Here is a 21375-nt window from a genome sequence, read left to right on the forward strand (position 1 = left end):
CCCTGGAAGGTTGACAGGCAGCCCAGATGAATTCAAACCCTATGAATGTTTTCTGACAAATGGTAAAGCTGTCATCATACAGTGATGGAGATACAATCTTTTTTTTTTGATGATGAATATCCAGCAATAATAAACAAACAAGATGGATATACAAGACTATGTGCACTCACTTTCCAATTGATCTCTCAAGGCATGTACTACGGATGAAAAGCAACAGATGCCTAGGTGTGTGGCATTAGAGATTATAGGAAGTGCCATTTAAAATGATCTTACAATGTTACTTAGTAGGTCCAAAGATACGCTTTGTGGCTTATCAAAGGTTGAAAAATATAGCTCAAAAACAGTATTTAAGTATTAAAAAAAGTTTCTATGTTCTTAGTTAAAGCCACCAAAAACAGTGCAAAGCCAAGACTGAGAGAACCAGATACACAGTAATAGGACGATTGGAAGTACAACAGTGTTGTGGGGATCTTCTGCAGCGGTTCACATGGATTAGGGGCAGTATGTGAGGGATTGCGTCGGCATCCCATATCCACCTGAGTTACTGCAGCACGTTTTCAAACTGTAGAGCTGCATTTCTTTCTTTATTTCTTTATTTTTTTTTTTTTTACTAATATTTATTTTTTCTGCACTACTGTTTATACTGCTAAAATTGACCAAGGGTCAAGCTGACATGCTGGGTAATACAAAAAGAGACATTGAAGATAAACTCTATGTGCCACAGCCTGCATGCACATTGGGATTGCACTATATATTTGGTTAAGTTTGTTCTTGCTTTGGGTAGACTTTAGACTATTGATCTGATCAGTGTCATCTGTACCTTTTAGTTTGTGGCAAGAAAATGTGTCACATGCCTCTATCCAGTTGCATTGTCACTGGCTCAATGTTTAATTTGTGGTTTCAAAACCAGTGTACTTTTTGTTCTTTGGTTATTCCGTTTTAAAACCAAATCCAATTAACAAATAAACAGTGTGGTTATTTTGTTTTACTGACTTAAAACCAAAACATAAATACAGAGAAATAAAAAAAACGTGACAAGCAATATTTTTCTGTTTTCAAATTACATTTTGTTTTGTGTGTGAGATATTTGGATATTTATGGGGAAACTAGGATGAGAGCTTCATGTTTAAAGATCATCACACAAAGGGACCCACAGACCAGAGACTTTTACTCCCTGACAAAAAAATTAGCAACGCATAGGTCACATTACTGATGTACTGGTGAATTGAAACTTTATTAATATATAAATGTAAACATTTAAAAATTGATGTTACGGAAAGCATGTACATGATATGTGATTGAAGGAACCAGAGGTGATGTAATGAATCTACTTGTGATCCTTGTTTCGTGTCATCAACTTCTGTCTGTGTTGACAGCTGCCATTAGTGGCTCATTAAGTATTAAAACATGCACAAAAAAAATCTGTGTAATTGTTTTTGCAGAAGTGTCAAATGGTAGAAGTTCTAACATCTATTTCTCTTCACACCAACCTCACAGTCACCAGTTTATTTGGATACTATTTGGACCATAACACTACAAAACAAAACTTAAAACGTGAGCAGCCTTTTATGAGCTCAAACATCCACAGACTGCATGAAAACAGGAGCAGAAAACTGCTGAAATAAATCTTAAACAGAGAAATGCTGATTATCAGGTTTTTGATGTTTCTATATTTCTGTTTTGGTTTTAAGTTAGTAAAAAAAAAAACACACATTTATTTGTTATTTTCATTTGGTTAATAACCAAATATTTTTAACGTTAAATTACAGTCCAACCTCTTGTCAAAACATATTCTGAACTCTGATTATTGTACTGCTAAATGTCAACTGAAATTGGATGTTTGGTATTTACTAGGGGTGTCCCGATCCGATATCGGATATCAGCCCGATATGAGGCTGAAAACAAATATCAAATATCGAATTCAAATTTCTGATTTTTTTTTTTTTGAAATTCATTTTTTATTTATTTTAATCAATTGTAGAATACTGTAGATATCATGTTGAAGGTTAAAATGTATGTAACCATCGGGACATCCCTAGTATTTACGCATTTATTTCCTTCTTTCTTGGTTATTGGCGTGTTGCAACCAACTTGAATTGGTGCATATCGCCCAACTACTGTACTTGTTTTATTTATTTCCATTGCCTGTGCCGTCCTGTAAGTGTGTTTCATGCTACATATTTATGAGCATACATTTTGTTTGTGTATGTGTGTGTGCAGGGAACAGGGGGATCTCCCTGACGTGTGTGTTGACGCCCTGCCGGATGATTGGGGTCTGTGTCACTCTGATGATGCTGGGGGCCATTGGAGCAGCTGTCTGGGCTTTAGGTCAGACTCATTGGCTTTCACACATAAAGAGAGAGATGTAATACATCAAAAAGTAATAATGTAATGTTTCAGCTTTTATTTTTTCCTCAGTTAGATAAAACACATTTATTATATTTTTTATTGTAACCAAAACTCAACACGGCTGTTTTTATAGTTACATATTGCACAATGGAGGAGGATACAGGACTATATGATGGTGAGTAACTTTGCATTTAATATTTCAGCATTGTGTTTGAGATCCTTTCTAATCAGTAGACTTATTAATAATAATTTCAAATCTATCCATTGTGATTTGCATTAAGGGGTCTATTCTCCCGTCTGGACTTAAGCGCTTTTTTTGCACGCCTGCAGTTACGCACCTCTCTCCGGTCCTGACACGCCCACTGCGTGTAAGTAGAGCAAATGAAGGCGGGCTGAAGGAAAGGAGGTAGTGAAGGCATTTTTTTGGGCTGTTTAGAAATCACAGAACATGGAGTTTTCCCAACGCTTGTAAATGTCATTGAAATCCGTGAAAATGATAAAGCTCACTTTTAATTTGAAACGCCTTCATCGATAAACAATGTAACAGGTTGATTTGATCAGATCATTGATCAGGTTATTGCAGTGTGACTGAGGATCGGCCGCATTCTTCTGTACGAGTCACAGTTAAAATCTCTCTCTTTGATTGATTTTCATCATCATCATCACTGGAAAAAAAAAAAAATCATCATTGTAAAGCGTGACTGAGTTAGATACAGAGGGATGTTTGCAGTGAAACACAACTAGTGGCTTCCATAATACGCAGCTTTAAATATAAATAGTTTAAAGCAACCTGAGCTGAGCCTCATTAAAGTATGTGTGGGAACAGTTTCTGGTCCATCCGCAATATAATGTTTCACCTTATCGGGGCGCTGCACTTATTCCAGGGTTAGAGGCGCGTAAGAGGAAAAGAACTTACGAACACCGGAGAATGCACGTAAAGCCAGATATGAATGGGAACGCCCACATTTCAGGGCTGCTCAGGCCACTGCGTAACTGGGATGAAGGCGCGGGTTGACTGACTTAAGTACAGGTGGAGAATAGCGCGCAGCCACAAACACGGCTTTTTGGACTTACACGCATGGGAGAATAGAGCCCTAAATACCTGCATTGCAATGTCAACATGCCTTAACTTTAAATGCTGCAGAGAAGAAAGTTTGACCACAATAACATGTAATTTTCTTGCCGATTATACGTCAAGTCCAGGTAAATTCAGCTGACCAACATCTCAGGGTCTTTGACTCTGTTCAGAAAAGGTGGCGTCAAGTGTGTTCCTCCTCAAACAATGACCTTCTTGCGAGCATCAGCTGTGAGGAAGTGGGATTTGTCAGGTGAATGTTTGTTTTACTGAATATAAATCTCCTTTGTTTTTTGTGCCAATGACCCAACAAGTTAAATGAACAAAAAAAAATAGGGGTTGTAATTTGTTTCAGTGTTGTGAATTACTCGGTCACGTCAGTTCCAGAGGCCAGCGGTGATGGTGGGGAGTTCTTCTGTGTCAGACAGGGAGAGCTCAGCTACGGCAAGAAAATCAAAGACTCATTGTTTCCATGGTAAAGAAGACCAAACCAATTGTGTCTGATATTTATTATAAAGTGTGTTGCTGCATCGCTCTTTATTCATTGATCAAGCAATGCTTTGTGTCTTTCAGTGACTGTGAGAACAGGGAAGTTCTCACACTCCTATGCCAAGGTAGGACACGCCGACGTATTTCACACAAAGAATCCTATTTAACTAATGAGTTTGAATGTACATAAGATTAAACATACTATGTTTGTGTTTGGTAATTACTAGGTGACCACCACTTAGAACCACTTCCTTTCTTTTCTGTCTTCTCCTTGGCAGACTGCGGTAGACGTAGTTTTGCTGCAGACCGAATAGTTGGTGGTGTGGATGCAAGACAGGGGAGCTGGCCTTGGCAGGTCAGCCTGCAGTATGATGGTAATCATCAATGTGGAGGATCCATTATATCAGACCGCTGGATTGTTTCAGCAGCTCACTGCTTTCCAGAGTGAGTAACAAAGCAGCATACGACATGATACATGATCAACCGCTATCATCAAATTTAGCGATTACATACTTTTTTCTGATGGGAGTACTCACGTTACTGTAATTGAGTAGCTTTTATGGGTACTTGTACTTTTTTGAGCATATTTCTAAATCAGTAATTTTACTTGTACTTAAAGAGCAACTAAACCCCTGCATTCTGCTGACCTGGGAATTAAAAAAATGCCTTGATTATGGGCGTTACTCCTGACACAGTAAGACACGCCCACTCAGGCAGCCTTTCAGTGCTGACAGTGACAGACTGCTGCATACTCAACTACTCCACAAGCAGAAACACACAGTATACACTGCTCTACAGACGCTATATTACTCAGAAACAGTCCCTGCTTTACTCCCACCATCAGCCTCAGAACACTGTTTCACACACACATAAAGACACACACAGCAGGTTTGTGCACACACAGAACGTAGCTAGGTGAACCCTCTGATTAGACCAGAATCTGCTCTTTGTAGAAGCACAGAGTCAAAAACATCACCGCTGCAGTGGGCTGCTTCACACGGACCATTAGACTTCTTCCTTGAGGCTGTCAATCAATGCTCATTGGCCACGGTTACATGATGTTTTTTAATTCGGAATTAGTTATTCCGAATTAAATCATTTGGAATTAAAGTGTTCTGCTTCGTGTCTACATGGTAATAGTAATTCCCGAACTGAGGTTTACATGGAAAACCGGTTTATTTGGCTTTAGTTAATTCCGCTTTAGGTCTGGGGGTTGAGAAGGTTCTGTTTGGAGAGAGGGTGAACATGACGTATCACGTCTATCACGTCTATCGGGAAAAACACAATAATCCTTTTATTGTCAGCTGTAACACAAAAGACCACACATGAGATCTGTTTTCACTTTTATTTTGATTGTAGTTTTGAAGCAGCAGCTCAACAATAACACAAGGTCAGGTTAAAGAGGAATTAACTTTTATTCCGCTTTAAAGAGGAATTAAAGCTCCCATGTAAACGTGGCCATTGAGAGCTGTGATTGGAGGAAACCCTGCGCCCTCCTCTCGTCTTTTATAGGAGGGGCGGGGCCAACAGTCAAAGTTGGTGATGCACGATAATCCAAATAATCTGTCTCAGTCAATAGCAAAATTAAACCCTTAGAGGCTAGTAACTCTAACAAATAAAATACTTTAACTAAAATGTTAAAAGTTGGACTAGGATCAATCAACAACACAACATTTGTATTCAGCAGAAAAAAGTTAGTTTGGGGTTTAGTTACTCTTTAAGTACATTTTGGAAGAAGTAAAGTCATTTGTTACATTTCTACACCCAATGGTTGCTGAGTACATTAATTTAAAAAATGGCACCTTAAACAAGAGTACTGTGCTGATTTGAGGTCAGCAGTGAAGGACCCATATGTTCTTAGTTGTTCCATTTCTGATCAACACCCAGCCACTTTCTTGGGTTCAGGTTGGAGTTTCTATGTATTATGTTGCTACCCACATGGCAAATGGGGCATGGCATTGTTTTAGAGTTCATACATGTAGCCTAATATTTTTTTTTATTTAATTCATTGGTGTTGTTTTATTTAAAAATAATAATTTTGAAAAACCTTTTATACAGATGCCTTTGTAGAAAATAAATCAAATTCCAATTGTGCAAGATATTGTCTCTTCCTTCTTAAATTTAAACATGAGATGTTTACTGTATGCAAGAGAAGATTTATTACCAAAAATAACATTTAACCAATTTAACGAAGTGCCAGGAAGTGCGAGTTTGGGTGTCTGTATGTGTGCGTGTGTGTTAAAGTGTGTTTTTTGCATGAATGAGTGAGCAGCCACAGAATATACATATGTGTAAGACATCCCATCTCCTTCTTTGCTTTTTCCATCCTAGGCGGTATCATGTTGTCAACCGTTGGCGTGTGCTGCTTGGTTCCATCTACAAGAAAACACCCAATGCAAAAGTGGCCGAGGTGAAGACCATTGTTTACCACAGCAGCTACCTGCCCTTTGTTGATGCTAACATCGATGACAACAGCAGGGACATTGCCGTGTTGGCGCTTACACAACCTCTTACTTTTAATGGTAGGTTGCACTGGAGCACAAAGACACACATGCACATCTATAACAAAACATGGGAAGGAATAGCTATTGGTTGGCGCACAGTTCTATTTAAGGCCCCTATTTTGGCAACCTAAAGCGCTGCATTTTATTCACAGCATCTGATCACAGTGCACAGTGCCTGCGCTGTTGTAGGCATGCCACTAAAAAACAGGCGTGGTGTAGAGATTTTGCAGTGCAGTCCAGTTGAAGGACAGCAAGGTGCACCGTGCGCTATCATAACGAATTAGAAAACAGACTTTGCTCCATGAAAGAAGGTGTTTTACATTATAGAAAGGGCCTGGTGCAGATTGCAAACTTAATGCTAGTGTTCACCTGCGTAAACAGGTTTTTACCACATAGATGTGTTGTAATAGTGCGTGTGTGTGTGTGTGTGTGTGTGTGTGTGTGCGTGTGTGTGTGTGCGTGTGTGTGTGTGTGTGTGCGTGTGTGTGTGTGTGTGTGTGTGTGTGTGTGTGTGTGTGTGTGGCTCAGCCTCGAGTGACCAAAAATTCCCCTCTTAGCTGATGTTCACAGATTTAAAATGACATTTCTTGAAGGATTTCGTTACATTTACACTGCACAAGGTTGTACTTAAGAGCACATAGTGCAGCCTGGCTGCTGAATTCTATAATTAAGTAATATCACATTGGAGGTCGTGCTGTTGTGATGAAATATCAGCACTGTTGTTTGATAATCACACCAGTGCTGATATTTCACACAACAGCACGACCTCAAGTGTGATATTGCTTTTATAGAACAGTTCTACAAGTACAATTTATTAGTTAAGTAAAATTGAGATTATGATTTGTTTGTTTATTTAATCATTTGGCTCCGCCTACAAAAATACTTCCACAAGTGGAGAGCACACAAAGTTCACACTACATGCAAATGCGACCTGTATCTGATCTGTTAAAGACAGTCTGAACAACACAATTCCCTACCCCACCACAACATCCCTACCCCACCACTGTTGACTCGGACTCAGCATCCAAACAATCACTGTAAAGATGTAGCAGCATCACAACAAACGGTTAGAGTGATAAACCTGGATCTCTTCTTTTTCAGTTTCCTTAATGTTATGAAGTCACCTTAGGACCTTTTCTGCGCATGCGGCTGACTTCAGAGTCGGATTCCATTCATACTTCAAACTGATTCGAAGACACATTTAATAAGTAATATGAACGACTACACAAAAAAATGCAGTTTTTGTAAAAAATCGGAATTGTGCATTAAGACCTGCAGTGTGACCATAGTGACAGTATACTGTTGTGTAGTCCATGATGTAACAGTAATTAATGGTATTTAGATCAGCTGTAAAGTGGAGTGATATGATCCATCAGGGAAATTTAAGTAGAGTTCCAGCAGGGAATGATATCTCACATCCTTTATCATTTATATATCATGTATATGTGGAAGTGCAAACCAGGGCACATTTTCTCTTTTTCCAACCTAAAATAGCGTCAAACGGGTCCGTATTTGGCCCCTGAACTAAAATGAGTTTGACACCCCTGCCCTACGCTCACACCGACACCCCACGCTGCACTCAGTGCAACACACAGAGGCCACCATTAGGCACAGAGTGGACCCAACAGGGCACACAGCCAGTTGTACAGGACACACACTCACTTTGTGAGACGGCCGAATGATCATTAACTGTTTGTGGAACACGTTTACTGAACCATGGCCCTAAATAATGAGGAAGTTGCATCAAACTGGATGAGGCGTTCTCCTCTGAGAACACACTTTCTTACCACACCTTGAATGGTTTACACAACTCTGCCTCTAGATGCTGCATTGCACTAAAAGTTCATGGTCTCCAACTAGCTGTGGTTTTACTAGGGAATCCTTCTTTTATCAAATAAGTTGATACAGTGCATACGGAAAGTATTCACAGCGCTTCGCTTTCCCCACATTTCATCATGTTACAGCCTTATTCCAAAAGGGATTCAGTTCATTTTTTTCCTCAAAATTCTACACACAATACCCCATAAACACAACATGAAAAACATTTTTTTTAAATGCTTGCAAATGTATTAGAAATAAAGAATAAAAATATAACATATACATAAGTATTCACAGCCTTTGCTCAGTACTTTGTTGTGACACCTTTGGCAGCAATTACGGCCTCAAGTCTTTTGGAATATGAAGCCACAAGCTTGGCACATCTGTGACCACTTTGGCCCATTCCTCCTTACAGAACCTCTCGAGCTCCATCAGGTTGGATGCGGAGCGTCGGTACACAGCCATTTTCCGATCCCTCCAGAGATGTTCAATGGGATTCTAGTCTGGGCTCTGGCTGGGCCACTCTAGGACATTCACAGAGTTGTCCTGAAGCCACTCCTTTGATATCTTGGCTGTATGCTTAGGGTCGTTGTCCTGTTGAAAGATCAACCGTCGCCCCAGTCTGAGGTCAAGAGCGCTCTGGGCCAGGTTTTCTTCCAGGATGTTTCTATACATTACTGCATTCATTTTTTCCTCAATCTTGACTAGTCTACCGGTTCCTGCTGCTGAAAAACATTCCCACAGCATGATGCTGCCACCACCATGCTTCACTGTAGGGATGGTATTGGCCAGGTGATGAGCGGTGCCTGGTGTCCTCCAAACATAACGTTCAATCTTTGTCTCATCAGACCAGAGAATTTTGTTTCTCATGGTCTGAGAGTCTTTCAGGTGCCTTTTGGCAAACTCCAGGCGGGCTGCCATGTGCCTTTTACTAAGGCCAAAAATCTCAAACAAACATTTTTAAATTGTCGTTATGGGGTATTATGTGTAGAATTTTGAGGAAAAAAGTGAATTTAATCCCTTTTGGAATAAGGCTGTAACATGATGAAATGTGGGAAAAGCGAAGCGCTCTGAATACTTTCCGTATGCACTGTATGTATGATCACTGGCAAGAACAGAATGGGTTTGTTTGACCCATTAAAATATTAACACGTAAAGATACGATTTTGTTTCTCTTTATGTTGAATGTAAGGGTACTTTAATCTCATTATGCAATGCATTGTACAATAAAATCACTGATCTGAGTGGAGGGTTAATCACGATTGATTAGTGCCAGTGAATGTTGGATTATATTACAGAACTAACGTTGCCTAATAAATGATTGTTACAAGATTTGTTCGTAATGTCCCTTTGCATATACGCTCTTTAGCCACTTAGTGGAAATGCATGAACTTTATTATGTTATTATGTTAAGGCTAGGGTTCCTTCAATTCAGCTGGATTCTCAATGAACCAAAAAAAAAAAAAAATGGTTTGCAGGACTTTTCTGCCATCTAGTGTTGCATATCTGAAACAACAACAACACAGCCTGAAGTTTCTTGCAGTGAAGTTGAATTCTTGTGCACTGCAATGTTTTTGAGAAATGGTACACCTTATTTATTAAATAAAAGTTGTACAGCAACCATCAAATTAGGCTTATTGTGTCCCACGCCATCTATCAGTGAGAAATAGAAATAAATAAGAGCTCCTTGACATTGTTGTTTGCTCATTTGTTTGTGTGCAGAATACATCCAGCCTGTTTGCCTCCCAGCGTATGGTCAGAGACTCATAGATGGGCAGATGGGGACGGTGACAGGCTGGGGAAACGTTGACTACTACGGTGAGTCGCCTTATAGTTGGACTGTAAATCTCCTACTGTAATATTTGCTCTTAAAAAAAAGAGCAAAAGAGCACCATGTAGTATTGCCAGTAGATTATCTGACTGCTGTTTATGGATGTTGCTGTTTTCAAAGTGCTTTAAATAATGTATTTCAGTTATCTTATTTTTTTCCTTAATTTGTCTGTCAAGATATTCCGTATATATAACCTGTTATGTGCTTCTAAAAGTTCAGAGATCTTCACAGAAGTGACTATGCATGAATTTCCTCCTTAGTGTTTAAGTAGAAGTTCTGTAATAGTATATAAAGATGTCATAAATAATTTTTCCAAGCATATTGTAAATATTTGAATGTCAGCATTTACAAGTCCAAATAAATACAATTGATTTCATTGAACAACTCTACTAATTAGATTTTTCCTCATTCCTGTGTATTTAAATGCATATCTATCTTTATGTTTTTCTATCCTTTTTCCATAGTATTAGGCACCTTGGTATCTTTCTCCATTGTTTCTTAGGAGGACGTCTGACACTGTAATACTAAATACTAGAGATGTCAACTTTTCCACGTCTGATATGATACCGATATTGCAGCCATGGGTATTGGCCGATACCAATCCCATACAATTACAGGACAAATCATAAATACTTTTATGACCTATTTTGTAGTGTAGAATGTTAGAAAAGGCTTGATCATGTGATGTTACTCAAACAGAGAACAATAGTCAGAAACAGTAGGTATGAGGAAAAACTGACCCATTTATTAATAACCAATTGGTTACATACATTTTAACCTTCAACATAATATCTACAGTATTCTACAATTGCATAAATATAATATATTAAATAATAGAGATTTTATATGCAGTCCGATAAAGTCCGATATTTGTTTTCTGGCTGATATCAGACCAATATCCGATATATCAGATCGGGACACCCCAACTAAATACTTTAGTTGGTGCAATCCATTTTTTTCTTCTATTGTCTAAAACAGATTCTAAAATGTTTTTAGGTCATCTATCAGATGTTCTCCAAGAAGCAAATGTCCCCATCATCAGTGATGCTGTGTGTAATGCCCCCGATTACTATGACAACCAAATCACCACCAGTATGTTTTGTGCTGGTTTCGAGAAGGGGGGGACTGATGCCTGTCAGGTCAGCCTGTCTGTCTGTCTGTCTGTCTCTGTGTGTGTGTTTACTCTTTTTAGGCTGAAATATGCGTGTGGGGATGTGTTTGAATATTTCAGACAAAACTATCATTTGTTTTGTTGTCTTTGAGCTACTTTTTTGTGTTTTTAGTATATCCACTTGTATTCTATATTAGTTCTAGTTTTAGTTGATCTGAATCTACAATGTAAATGTGGACTGTTGGTTTCAGGGAGACAGTGGAGGTCCGTTTGTGGCAGATGACTGTCTGTCTAAGACCAGTCGGTATCGCTTACTTGGTGTTGTGAGTTGGGGAACCGGCTGTGCGATGGCCAAGAAGCCTGGTGTGTATACCAGAGTGTCCAGATTCCTGCCTTGGATATCTACGGCTATGAGGGTGAGCATCTGATATTAGCATTATTGTTTTCAATTATGATTACAGTGATCAGCATTTTTTCCAATTGCAATTAAATTACGATTATTTATTTATTATTCATAAAGTAAATTACAATTACTGAGCCTGAAATAAATAACCTCATAAAAGTTAACCTTCCACTTGTGTTAGCTTCTGTTTGCATCACTTATGATAACGGGTCCTAAATCAGCTGTAAAATACACTAAAAACAAATATCAATCATCTAATTTCTTTGCATTCTATTGGTTACCTTGTTAGACTTCCTAATCAATGAAAATATAGGTTTTAATATTTTTGGTGTGGGCATCTGTGCCTTTTTTATGTCCGTATAGCCCTCAACTTCATTTTTTTTAAATGGTAAAATGTGGGAAAGCTTGATAAGAAACACATTTTATTCATTGTTTACTACATATGTGTAGAGCTGTACATAGAACTGTAACATAGTTCCCCAGATTTGCATTAAATTGTTATTGACACTTTTTTTAGAATTTTCCTGGCAATTACAATTACAAAGTGAATGATCTGAACTCAAATACAATTTAATTACGATTACGACAGCAAGACAGCAGATTTTAAAAAAATATATAATTACAAATATAATTGCGCCATAATTGTAATTAATGATCAATTGACCCCAACCCCGGTTAGGGCCATTGATTTCCGGTGAGATATGTCGAATAAAACATTGTCCCCTATTCATTGTTCAGAACTATCACAATTCACCTGGAGTCCACAAGTTGGCCAGAACATGAACCTACAGCCTCCAACTTTGTACTTTCCTGCTCTTTGAACAACATGGAGCGATCCTGAGGATGAAGCCATCCCATGTGGAGGTGTCATATCGTGGAACATGAAAGGCTTTGACCGTTTCTTGCTGTTAAGAACTCTAAAAAGAGTTTTAAAGTCAGCTCAGCTAAACAGCTCTAACTCACTTTTAGAGAGAAAAGCAATATCATGAAAAAACAGAATCACTGGTCTGATGTTGTAAAGGCTGTTTCCTGTTCAATCCTCTACGTTACCTATTTCTAATAGGAGGCATTCTACAGGCGGTGGTCTTGCTACTCTTTCTTTGGAGATTTTAGCTCTTCGGAGTATCTTTTTAAAGGGTGGATAGTTTTACACAACACAAGCTATGAGTCCAGGGAACAACTTTTAGCTGTTTAATTTCTTGGTGTTGTCTAAAATATCTGTGAATCCAACAAGCTTTTTTTTTTGTAAAACTTTTGTACCGTATGCAGTAGTGTCTTTTATACAAAGCTACTTATTCACATATAACACTTCTTCATCAAACTGCCATATAAATGTAAATATTAGTGAGTTGTTTAATGTTCATTTGAGACCTGACGATCATGTCAGAAAGGCTTACAGATCTGTAAAGTCCGTGGTGCAATAGCAACTGTCGAAACACAATTATTTTAAGATGTCCACATATTCTATTTGTAATCTTGTAATTTCTATCATTTGTGATTTAATGTCATTATAAGTTGTCATTTTTTAATAGTTATATAGTAATTTTGTATGTTCAAACAACCCCAGTAGGCCAAAAAGGATAAAAGGAAAAAAAAAACTGTAATTATTTATGTAGAATATAAGAAACAATAATATCAGGGTTTTCATCTGTTGTGAACAGCTCGCTGTCAGTGAAGCAATAAAGCTGTTTTGATATCAAATCAGTTGTGGGGTCCGTGTTTTCATAGAAACATATATCTCAACACATCTGAAACATAAAAAAGAGGAATAATATACTGAATTGACATTGGAACTATTTTTGCTGAAGGATTTGCAGTAATTCACGGTAACCAAAGTCATTATTTCTGTATTTTCTGTATTTAATTTACGTAGGTTATGATAATTGAGCTTTGAATCTTTTTATAGTATTTATTTTAAAGCACCTGAAGTCAGTATACGCGGCACACATTGTGCCAATAAAGACTGATCTATGCACTTGTGCAATGGAAATCAAGGCACATGTAATCAACCGTTTGTATTGTATGCATTCAGGGTGGGAACCTTTGGGTACCTCGCGATACGATACGCAATACAAAGCTCACAATAACGATTATCTCACGATATGACGTTACTGCGATTATCGATATATTGGTCAGAAATCAATCTACGAAAAAAGAAAGATTAAGTGAAAAAATACAATTTTTATTTTATATCTCTGAAAGAAATGGCGCCCTGTCCAGGGTGTACCCCCGCCAAGCGCCCTATGAGAGCCGGAGATTGGCACCGGCAGACCCCCGCGACCCTGTTAAACGGGAATAAGCGGGTATGAAAATGGATGGATGGATGGATCTCTGAAAGACAATTGAAAAAGTGTCCTATGAACAGTGACACTATTTTAGTGCAACATTTCTGTAAACAAGTGTCAACATACTAATGTAAACGAATAAGTATCTCCAATAGTGCTTTCTGTAAACAAAAAATAGGGTGTTTCTTACCAGTGACACTAGTATAGTGCAATATTCCAGTAAACAATATATTGGTTCCTTCAAGACAGTGACAACATTTCTGTGAAGACGTACCTGCACATTTTAGTGAAAAAGCAGAAAAGGTTTTGAAAAAAAAAAAAAAAAAATCGATAATCGATCGTGCAAAAAATTATTGCGATGTATCGCCATATCGAGATATCGTCACACTCCTAGTATGCATTCCTCACTGAAAGGTGATGGTATGATGTTTGTGCATGTTTTAGCGGGCAGAGAGGATCAGGGGGAGGTGACTCAGGGAAAGACTGTGTGATTGATTTTAGAAAGTGTCTATTCGTATGGGTGCCATATGGACGACCCCCGGTGCTATTGGTACGTTTACCGAAGAACATGTACGTAGCGTCTTAAGGTTAGGGTTAGGTTATAACCCTATATTGTAACAATTTTTAGGGTTAGGTAAAGGTTTACGGTTAGGTTTAGTCTTAGTCACGAGACCTAAACTGGCCAATGAGGGGCGCTGCGTACGGATAGAATATCGGCTTATTGATAGCCACTGCTTTGATTAAATTCCTGTAAAGTGGCTGGAATGGGAGAGCGACCACACTCCTTCATAAGAGCAGCAGAGCTAAGCTGAGTTGAGCTAAGATTACTATGTATAAACACTAGGCAATAAAGAGCCAGGGAACCTGCAACTTCTCTGTGTGCTGCGTCCCCAACCTACCTGGCTAGCAGTCTTGCTACACATGGGTATATTACAGTGTTGTAGATACCTCCAACTTGACAACTGTTTACTAGCTCAGTTTTCCACCACAGTGAAGATAGCTGACCAAAGACCAAAATCTTTGGTGGTTGGTTTGGCAGTGGAAGCCGAAGACCATTTTTAGACTGTCTAAGTGTCCAAACTAATTTCACTACGATTCGGTTTCTGTGTCTGTTCATTCCTTTCAAATACTTTTCAGTCAGTCATGACTCATGTTCCCCCACCCATTCTTCAAGAAGATCCCAAGGGAACTCAGGCAGTTTCAGACTGTCTAAAACCAGAATGTTGTTGTATTTATTTTTAGCAGCTGACATCTGCTCTTGCTTTGAAGGAACAATTAGACACTTTTGGTCTCAGGCTGCATTTAAAAGTACTACAAGGTCATCCATTTCTGCACTTTCCACTGTTTGAAATCACAGATAGTTTGTGTTTATCTTGTGTCTGCCATTAAAAATTGAAAGGCACACATGTCAAACTCAAGGCCCAGGGCCAAATCTGGCCTTTCAGAACATCTGATTCAGCCCGCAGGAGAAAGTGAAAATGACAGAGAAAACATGAATCATTGTGTAAATTACCAAATAATTCAGTTCTATGTTGTTGTTGAAAGAACTCTGAATTTTTTCCAAAATCCTGCAAATTTTCCTCAAATTATTCCACAAAATCTCCCCAAATTAAATAAAAATTGGTCAAAAAAAAGCATGTCTCACTTATTGCTTAGATATTGTTGATGCCTTCCATGCTTCATGTCTAAATTATTACTGGGAGTACAAACTTGAGCAAAATAAGGTTGAAATAGTTTTTCCGCCTGAAAACTGTGGCCCATTTGTGGTCAAACTGGACCATATTTGGCCCCTGACCTAAAATGAAACATCCCTTTGGCCAGAACAACATACCAGCATTACATCGGTGCAGCACTGGAACAAAGCTTATGAATGTCTGGCCCTGTATCATGCAACATTTTATTATAAACACACTCAGTGTTGCCCACTATACCAAGGACACCTGTGCATCCATGATAAAAGGTTCAAACCCAGAACGGTCACTGGCAATCACTACCCTAAAAGGATACCTGACTCATCTTCAAGAACTTCTTCTGGACTGCCACAGCTTGGATGTGGGTGTTGGACTTCCTCATCCACACAACACAAATTGTAGAGATCCATGGTCGCTCCTTATATCAATCACAATCATCATCACATACTCTCACAGGGTTGTGTCCTGAGCCGCTTGCTGTACACCCTACTGACGTACGACTGCTCTGCAACACAACCAGGCTGCCATATTGTTAAACTTGCTGACCACTCAGTTGTTGTTTCACACAATAGCGAGTCAGCGCACAGGCAGGAGCTAACATCTGGGCAACTGGTGCAGAACCAAGTTCCAAAAACCTCTATAAATGCAAACAAGTCTAAGAAGCTGTTTGTTTCTCGCTTTGCATTGAAAGCACAGTTACTAACCCTGCCACCAGAGGGGGAAGGAACAGTTTGAGGGCACTCAAAGCACCTGGGCTAGGCTCTTCTGACCTCAGACACTACTACAGATGTGGAGTAGAAAGCGTTCTGACACAGTCCATCACTGTGTGGTATAGCAGCTGCACAGCAGTGGATAGAAAAACAGCACATGGTGGTAAAAAAAAGTTGCTGGTAAGATCACGTGGTTCATCTATCCATCCATCAGGGACATTTACACTAGTCGCTGCCCCAGCATGGACCGTTGCCCTCAGGAAGGAGGCAAAGACGCATCAAGGCCACAACGTCTGGACAAAAGTCCAGCTTCTTCTGTCAGAAAAATAAACAGAGGCAGTCGATCACAGACTAAGAGGACTACCTCACTAACTACACTGCCACTTTAGAGCCGTAAGTGTAATATTTATTTTATTTTATTTTGCTTTTGGTTTCTTGACATTTATGTTCTCTCCCGTTTACCTTGGTTGTTGGATCCTGAGTTTCATCTTGTAGGCTTTGTTAGAACCACAATGAATCACATTCAACCCTGGAATCTTCCAATAATGCATTTTAATTGTTACGTTAGCTTAGGATAGTTTTGTTGGGTTTCTTTTTCTGATTATCTCATCGGCACAAAGGATACATTTTGTTAATGTAACTACTTCACCCAGATGTGGTTTAAAAGACCTCATTAGGATGAAAGTCCATTAAAATTGTACTGAACATTATTATTACTCATGACAATCCCTTGCACTTTATATAATATAATAAATTATCTCTTACCCTTTTTCATATACATAGTGCAATCACTTTTTATTAGGTTAATCGTGTAATTATTTTTTATCTTTATTTTATTAGTGTACTTTTGAAGTTTTGCCCCTTTACTGTTTCTTTCCTGTACCGCTGCTGTGACATAATTATTTCCGCCTACATCCTCAAGATACTATAGATTGACGTAAATAGATTTTTTTTTTTTTTTTTTTTTTTTTTTTTACATTAACTATTCACACTTGATAAATGTTTGAGACAAAAACCAAAAGGTAAATATAAATAATGTACAGTAGATTGACCTATCTAAAGTTAAGAACCAGCCATGTCTGTCTCTGTCCACTGGGTGGTGAGCCTGGACCATGCAGCAGAAACATTTTTCTTTGTGTGACTGTTTGAACTGATCAGTTTTTGTTGTGCTTATTTATTCTAAGAAAAGCCTCGTTTCAGCTTTACCTTATACCTACACTTTTACAGTCAGTCTCTGCCAATCCTCTGACTTGTCTGAGCTAAACCTAAGATCAGGGAAATGATTCAAACACATTATTTATATGAATACACTGCTGCCTTCAATGATATTTTCACTGACATGGCTCTTCTTTTTTTGCCATTAAAATAAACAAAGTCAAGCCCTTTGGTATCTTAATTGTTTATTTTTTTATGCTTTGGTTGTAGCACATTGCTTAGCTATTTATAGTGCTTTAAAGAGCTTGTTTTTATTTTTAAATGAATTACGTTTCCTGTAAATTATGTGTTGTTCCATCATAATAATAATAGGAGTTAGATCATACTGTACCATTGGACATGCATTCAAATTCACCTTGTGAACTGTTTTTCCGTATTCTGCCATTTTAATTTCAATTTTATTTTCCCTTGGTGCCTGTTATTCAGGTACTGGTATTAGCCATTTTTGGTTGGTGGTCTCTGTCTGTGGGTCAGGGTCCCATATGTGTCTCTACAGTGGCGTGCACAGCTAGATACTAGGTGGTGCTAAATCACCTGCCCTTTGCCCTCTGGACCAAGCAAATGCCCTTTTTTTTTTTTTTTCTTTTTTCTTTTTTCTTGTGGTCCTTGCTTACATGATCATCTGTAAGTGCTCGTTGATTAAAAGCACGTGATACTAATGTCCCAATTAATATTCCCTTAATAAACCCAATTAATACCCGCACACACCTCTGTCAACGTGAACGCGCAGAGCGGACACAAACGGAGGCGCGTTTTATTTGTCTCTGTTGTGAAGTAGCCTGTCTCAATGCCACACAGCTGGGCATAAATTAGCTGACTGCTCACCTGCTTAACAAGCTAGACGCTAGGGATGGTCGATATTGACTAAAAACAAATCCCGATAATTTCTGGTATTATTACAATAGTGATAAAAGTCACTATAAATAAAAGCTATAAAAAAAATCTGAATACAACAACACTAGACATTTAAAAAGGCTACAGTAGTGGCTGACTCAAAGAGTTCATGAGCTGATATATATTGGAATTTGTGCATGTGGATTACTCTATTAGTGTTATTGTATGCAATTTATTTCTTTCATAACTTGAAATGAAATTATTTTCTAAAAAAAAAAAGAAAAAAAAAGCACATTTTATTTGTTTATTAGGGGATCCCCATTAGCTAGTGCCATGGCAACCAGCTAGTCTTCCTGGGGTCCAAATAGCAAACATGCAACAGAAACCATTTACAAATACAAAATTTGATTAAAATGGCAAAAAAATTTGATTGAAATGGCATTACTCACTCACAAAATCATACATATTACAATACATTACATTTGCAAGGATAAAACATAGCTAAACATAGCTAATAATACAAAGCATCTCACAGTATCAAATGGACTTTTAGATTCTTTTTAAAAGTAAATTTACTGTCAATGCAGCAGAGGCTTGGAGGCAGGTTATTCCAAAGTGACAATGACCTGTAAATAAAAGATCTCTTTAAAGCATTGGTTTTTGGGCAAGGTAAAGCCAGCTGCCCATTACTGGAACCAGTATTACTAAAAACTATTTGTGTATGTATAGAAACCTGAGATTTACTGCTCATCACGAGCACGTATAACTTCATTAGTGTTTCTACTGCTGATAAATCTTGTTTATTTCATATTTGACAATGAGTTACATAAAGTTATGGTTGATAAATATATCTTTCTGATTTCAGAAAATTAAACCAGATCAAGCATTCAGTATACTTTGGTGTAATAATCTCAATGTCTAATGGGACCAGCTTTGTCTTGTGAACACAAAAAAATTGTGTTTCACACGTTGGGACGGATGAATAGTGACATTAGTATTTATGCAAACATTTATTTCACACAACGTGTGACATGTTTAGCTTTAATCCTTCCACACAAGTGATAAATCTGACCATAAACAAATCAGTGGCTCTCTGTGGTTTGATGACAGTAAGACGTGTTCTTTCAACCTTTTTATTTGGCCTATTCCTTATATGGAGAGGTGAGCATTAGCTATGTTTGGCAGTGTGTTAGCTTAGCATAGTTAGCATTAGTCGAGTTTCCAGTTCATAATTGTTGCTACAGGTTCATCTCTGTCCCCCTGTTTGTGGAACTTTGGGTGGATCTGAACTTCAATCGGTTCCCTTTGTTGGATGGTTGTCTGGTCTTAACCAAGTTGCGGTCCATGATGTATCGCAGCACGACAGCTTCAGATAGCCGAGATGAGCACCTCACACACTCGGCGGTGTGTGGGGGGGCGGTGGCAGTGCCCACCGTGGAGGCTCCGCGACAGAGCTTCCGTAAACAACGTTCTGCTCCAGATAATACTAAGTGGTTGACAACAAACAGAGGTAGTTTTGGCCTGTGGAACAAGGTTTTTTGGGGCATTCTTGGCTAAATTGAAGGACAAATGCCCCATGGCCCTCGCTAATTTCCGACATGGGAATCTATCGTTTATATAGTGGGATGACATATTCTTACCGTTGAGAATTTTTGGAGAGTTTTTGACGGTAAATCATAAACGATAAAATATCACATATTCCTACTAGACGCTACCCAAAACCAATAATAGATATGACGTGATGATGACCACCATTGTTATTGGTATCCTACAGCATGTGAATCTATCAGTACACTTACTTAAGATCAATATCTAGGAGAGCTCTCTTCTCTCCTAGATAAAAGCATCCACCAGCAGAAAGGAGGACGATGAAGATGAAAGGTCAGAGCCAAGAGTCATGTTCACTGTTTAGGGCATTTTAAAGCTCAGATTTTAAAGTTGAACTGTTCCTCTAATTTTACTGAAATATCTTAAAAGCTGTCCACATTTTATTTTAACTACACAAAGTGGTTTGGCTGTACTAAATTAAGCATTAAGCTATTTCAGCTAATTATATTATTTTGTACCAACAATTTATTTTTATGTTCCAAGAATTGCAGTAATCTTGTATTTACCTTAATAGGCTACAGTATATTCAACCTTAAAAATAGGTTATTACTGTTATTATTTTATTCTAAGCAGCTACAGCAGGGAAGCAGTAGACCATCTACCAGCAAAGATGATGAGATAGATGAATTTCCAGATTCATCTACATATAAAGCAGAGTCCATAACATCAGCAAGTCTATGCAGTTACAGAAACAGAAGTGATGTCTGATGACCGATGACACAATTAAAAAGATAGCAGCAATGCAGTATCCAACAGCTTTCCATAAAGGAAGACATCCAGGTAAATCATAGTGAGGTCATCAGACTCTTTAAAGACATGGCACCAAGGAGGATGCTGCTTTAGAGAGTGGTAACGCTCACTCTTCACTCCTCCTTCAAAATGACTTTGTACACTTCTTTTGTTCTGACAGGGTAAAAAGAGTACACTAATCTATCATTGTAGCTTGTAACTTGTTTGAAACCTGTCCATGTGCTTTTATTCTAAAGAAATAATACAATAGTGATTGACTGATCAGTGCTATAGTGTGAAACTGTACCAGTTCAAAGGTCAAGTCATTTTATTAAGATATTGACAAAATTATGCCATTACATTCAACATGTGCCTGTAATGTTTATTTATTTTTGATGTCTTGCGGAGTGACATCATAACACGGAGAACAGTGTAAACAAACCAGAAGAAAAATAGTGTCAAGAGAATCACAGTCTTCATGTCTGGCAAAGAAACACAATAATAAATCTGGTGAGAACGACATAAACACACTTAAAAATACATTTTTATGCTTCAGTGTCGTGTTTGCATTCTTCTATGGGATTCCCAATCCCATAATGCAATGTGTGAAGCTTTTTTGAAGTTCAAGTCACATGATCATTTGTCAAAGAACCCAAAGAAAACAATCCTGTGAGTGGCAATTTCAACCTTCAACATTCAATGTTTTTCAGAATGAATACCTTT

At 38.2% G+C, this 21375-nt stretch overlaps 1 protein-coding gene across 12 annotated transcripts in view; it reads left to right on the forward strand.

The window, feature by feature from the left end:
* Positions 1-13203, forward strand: part of hpn (hepsin) — a 34185-nt gene extending 20982 nt beyond the window's left edge. For 6 of the 12 annotated variants that reach the window (XM_028471187.1, XM_028471188.1, XM_028471186.1 and 3 more), the window contains 11 exons: positions 2221-2328; positions 2483-2524; positions 3548-3677; positions 3780-3899; positions 3998-4038; positions 4141-4357; positions 6245-6435; positions 9958-10053; positions 11063-11205; positions 11429-11593; positions 12319-13201. In XM_028471187.1, coding sequence (XP_028326988.1) covers positions 2221-2328; positions 2483-2524; positions 3548-3677; positions 3780-3899; positions 3998-4038; positions 4141-4357; positions 6245-6435; positions 9958-10053; positions 11063-11205; positions 11429-11593; positions 12319-12363 — 1298 coding nt within the window. In that variant the 3' untranslated portion in view covers positions 12364-13201. Of the gene's footprint in view, positions 1-2220; positions 2329-2479; positions 2525-3547; positions 3678-3760; positions 3900-3997; positions 4039-4140; positions 4358-6244; positions 6436-9957; positions 10054-11062; positions 11206-11428; positions 11594-12318 lie in introns of those variants that run through there. The other 6 variants (XM_028471192.1, XM_028471193.1, XM_028471194.1 and 3 more) reach the window with 6 other exon arrangements.
* The last annotated feature ends 8172 nt before the right edge of the window (positions 13204-21375 follow it).

This window comes from Gouania willdenowi, chromosome 16 (genome assembly GCF_900634775.1).
Source record: "Gouania willdenowi chromosome 16, fGouWil2.1, whole genome shotgun sequence".
Taxonomy (NCBI): domain Eukaryota; kingdom Metazoa; phylum Chordata; class Actinopteri; order Blenniiformes; family Gobiesocidae; genus Gouania; species Gouania willdenowi.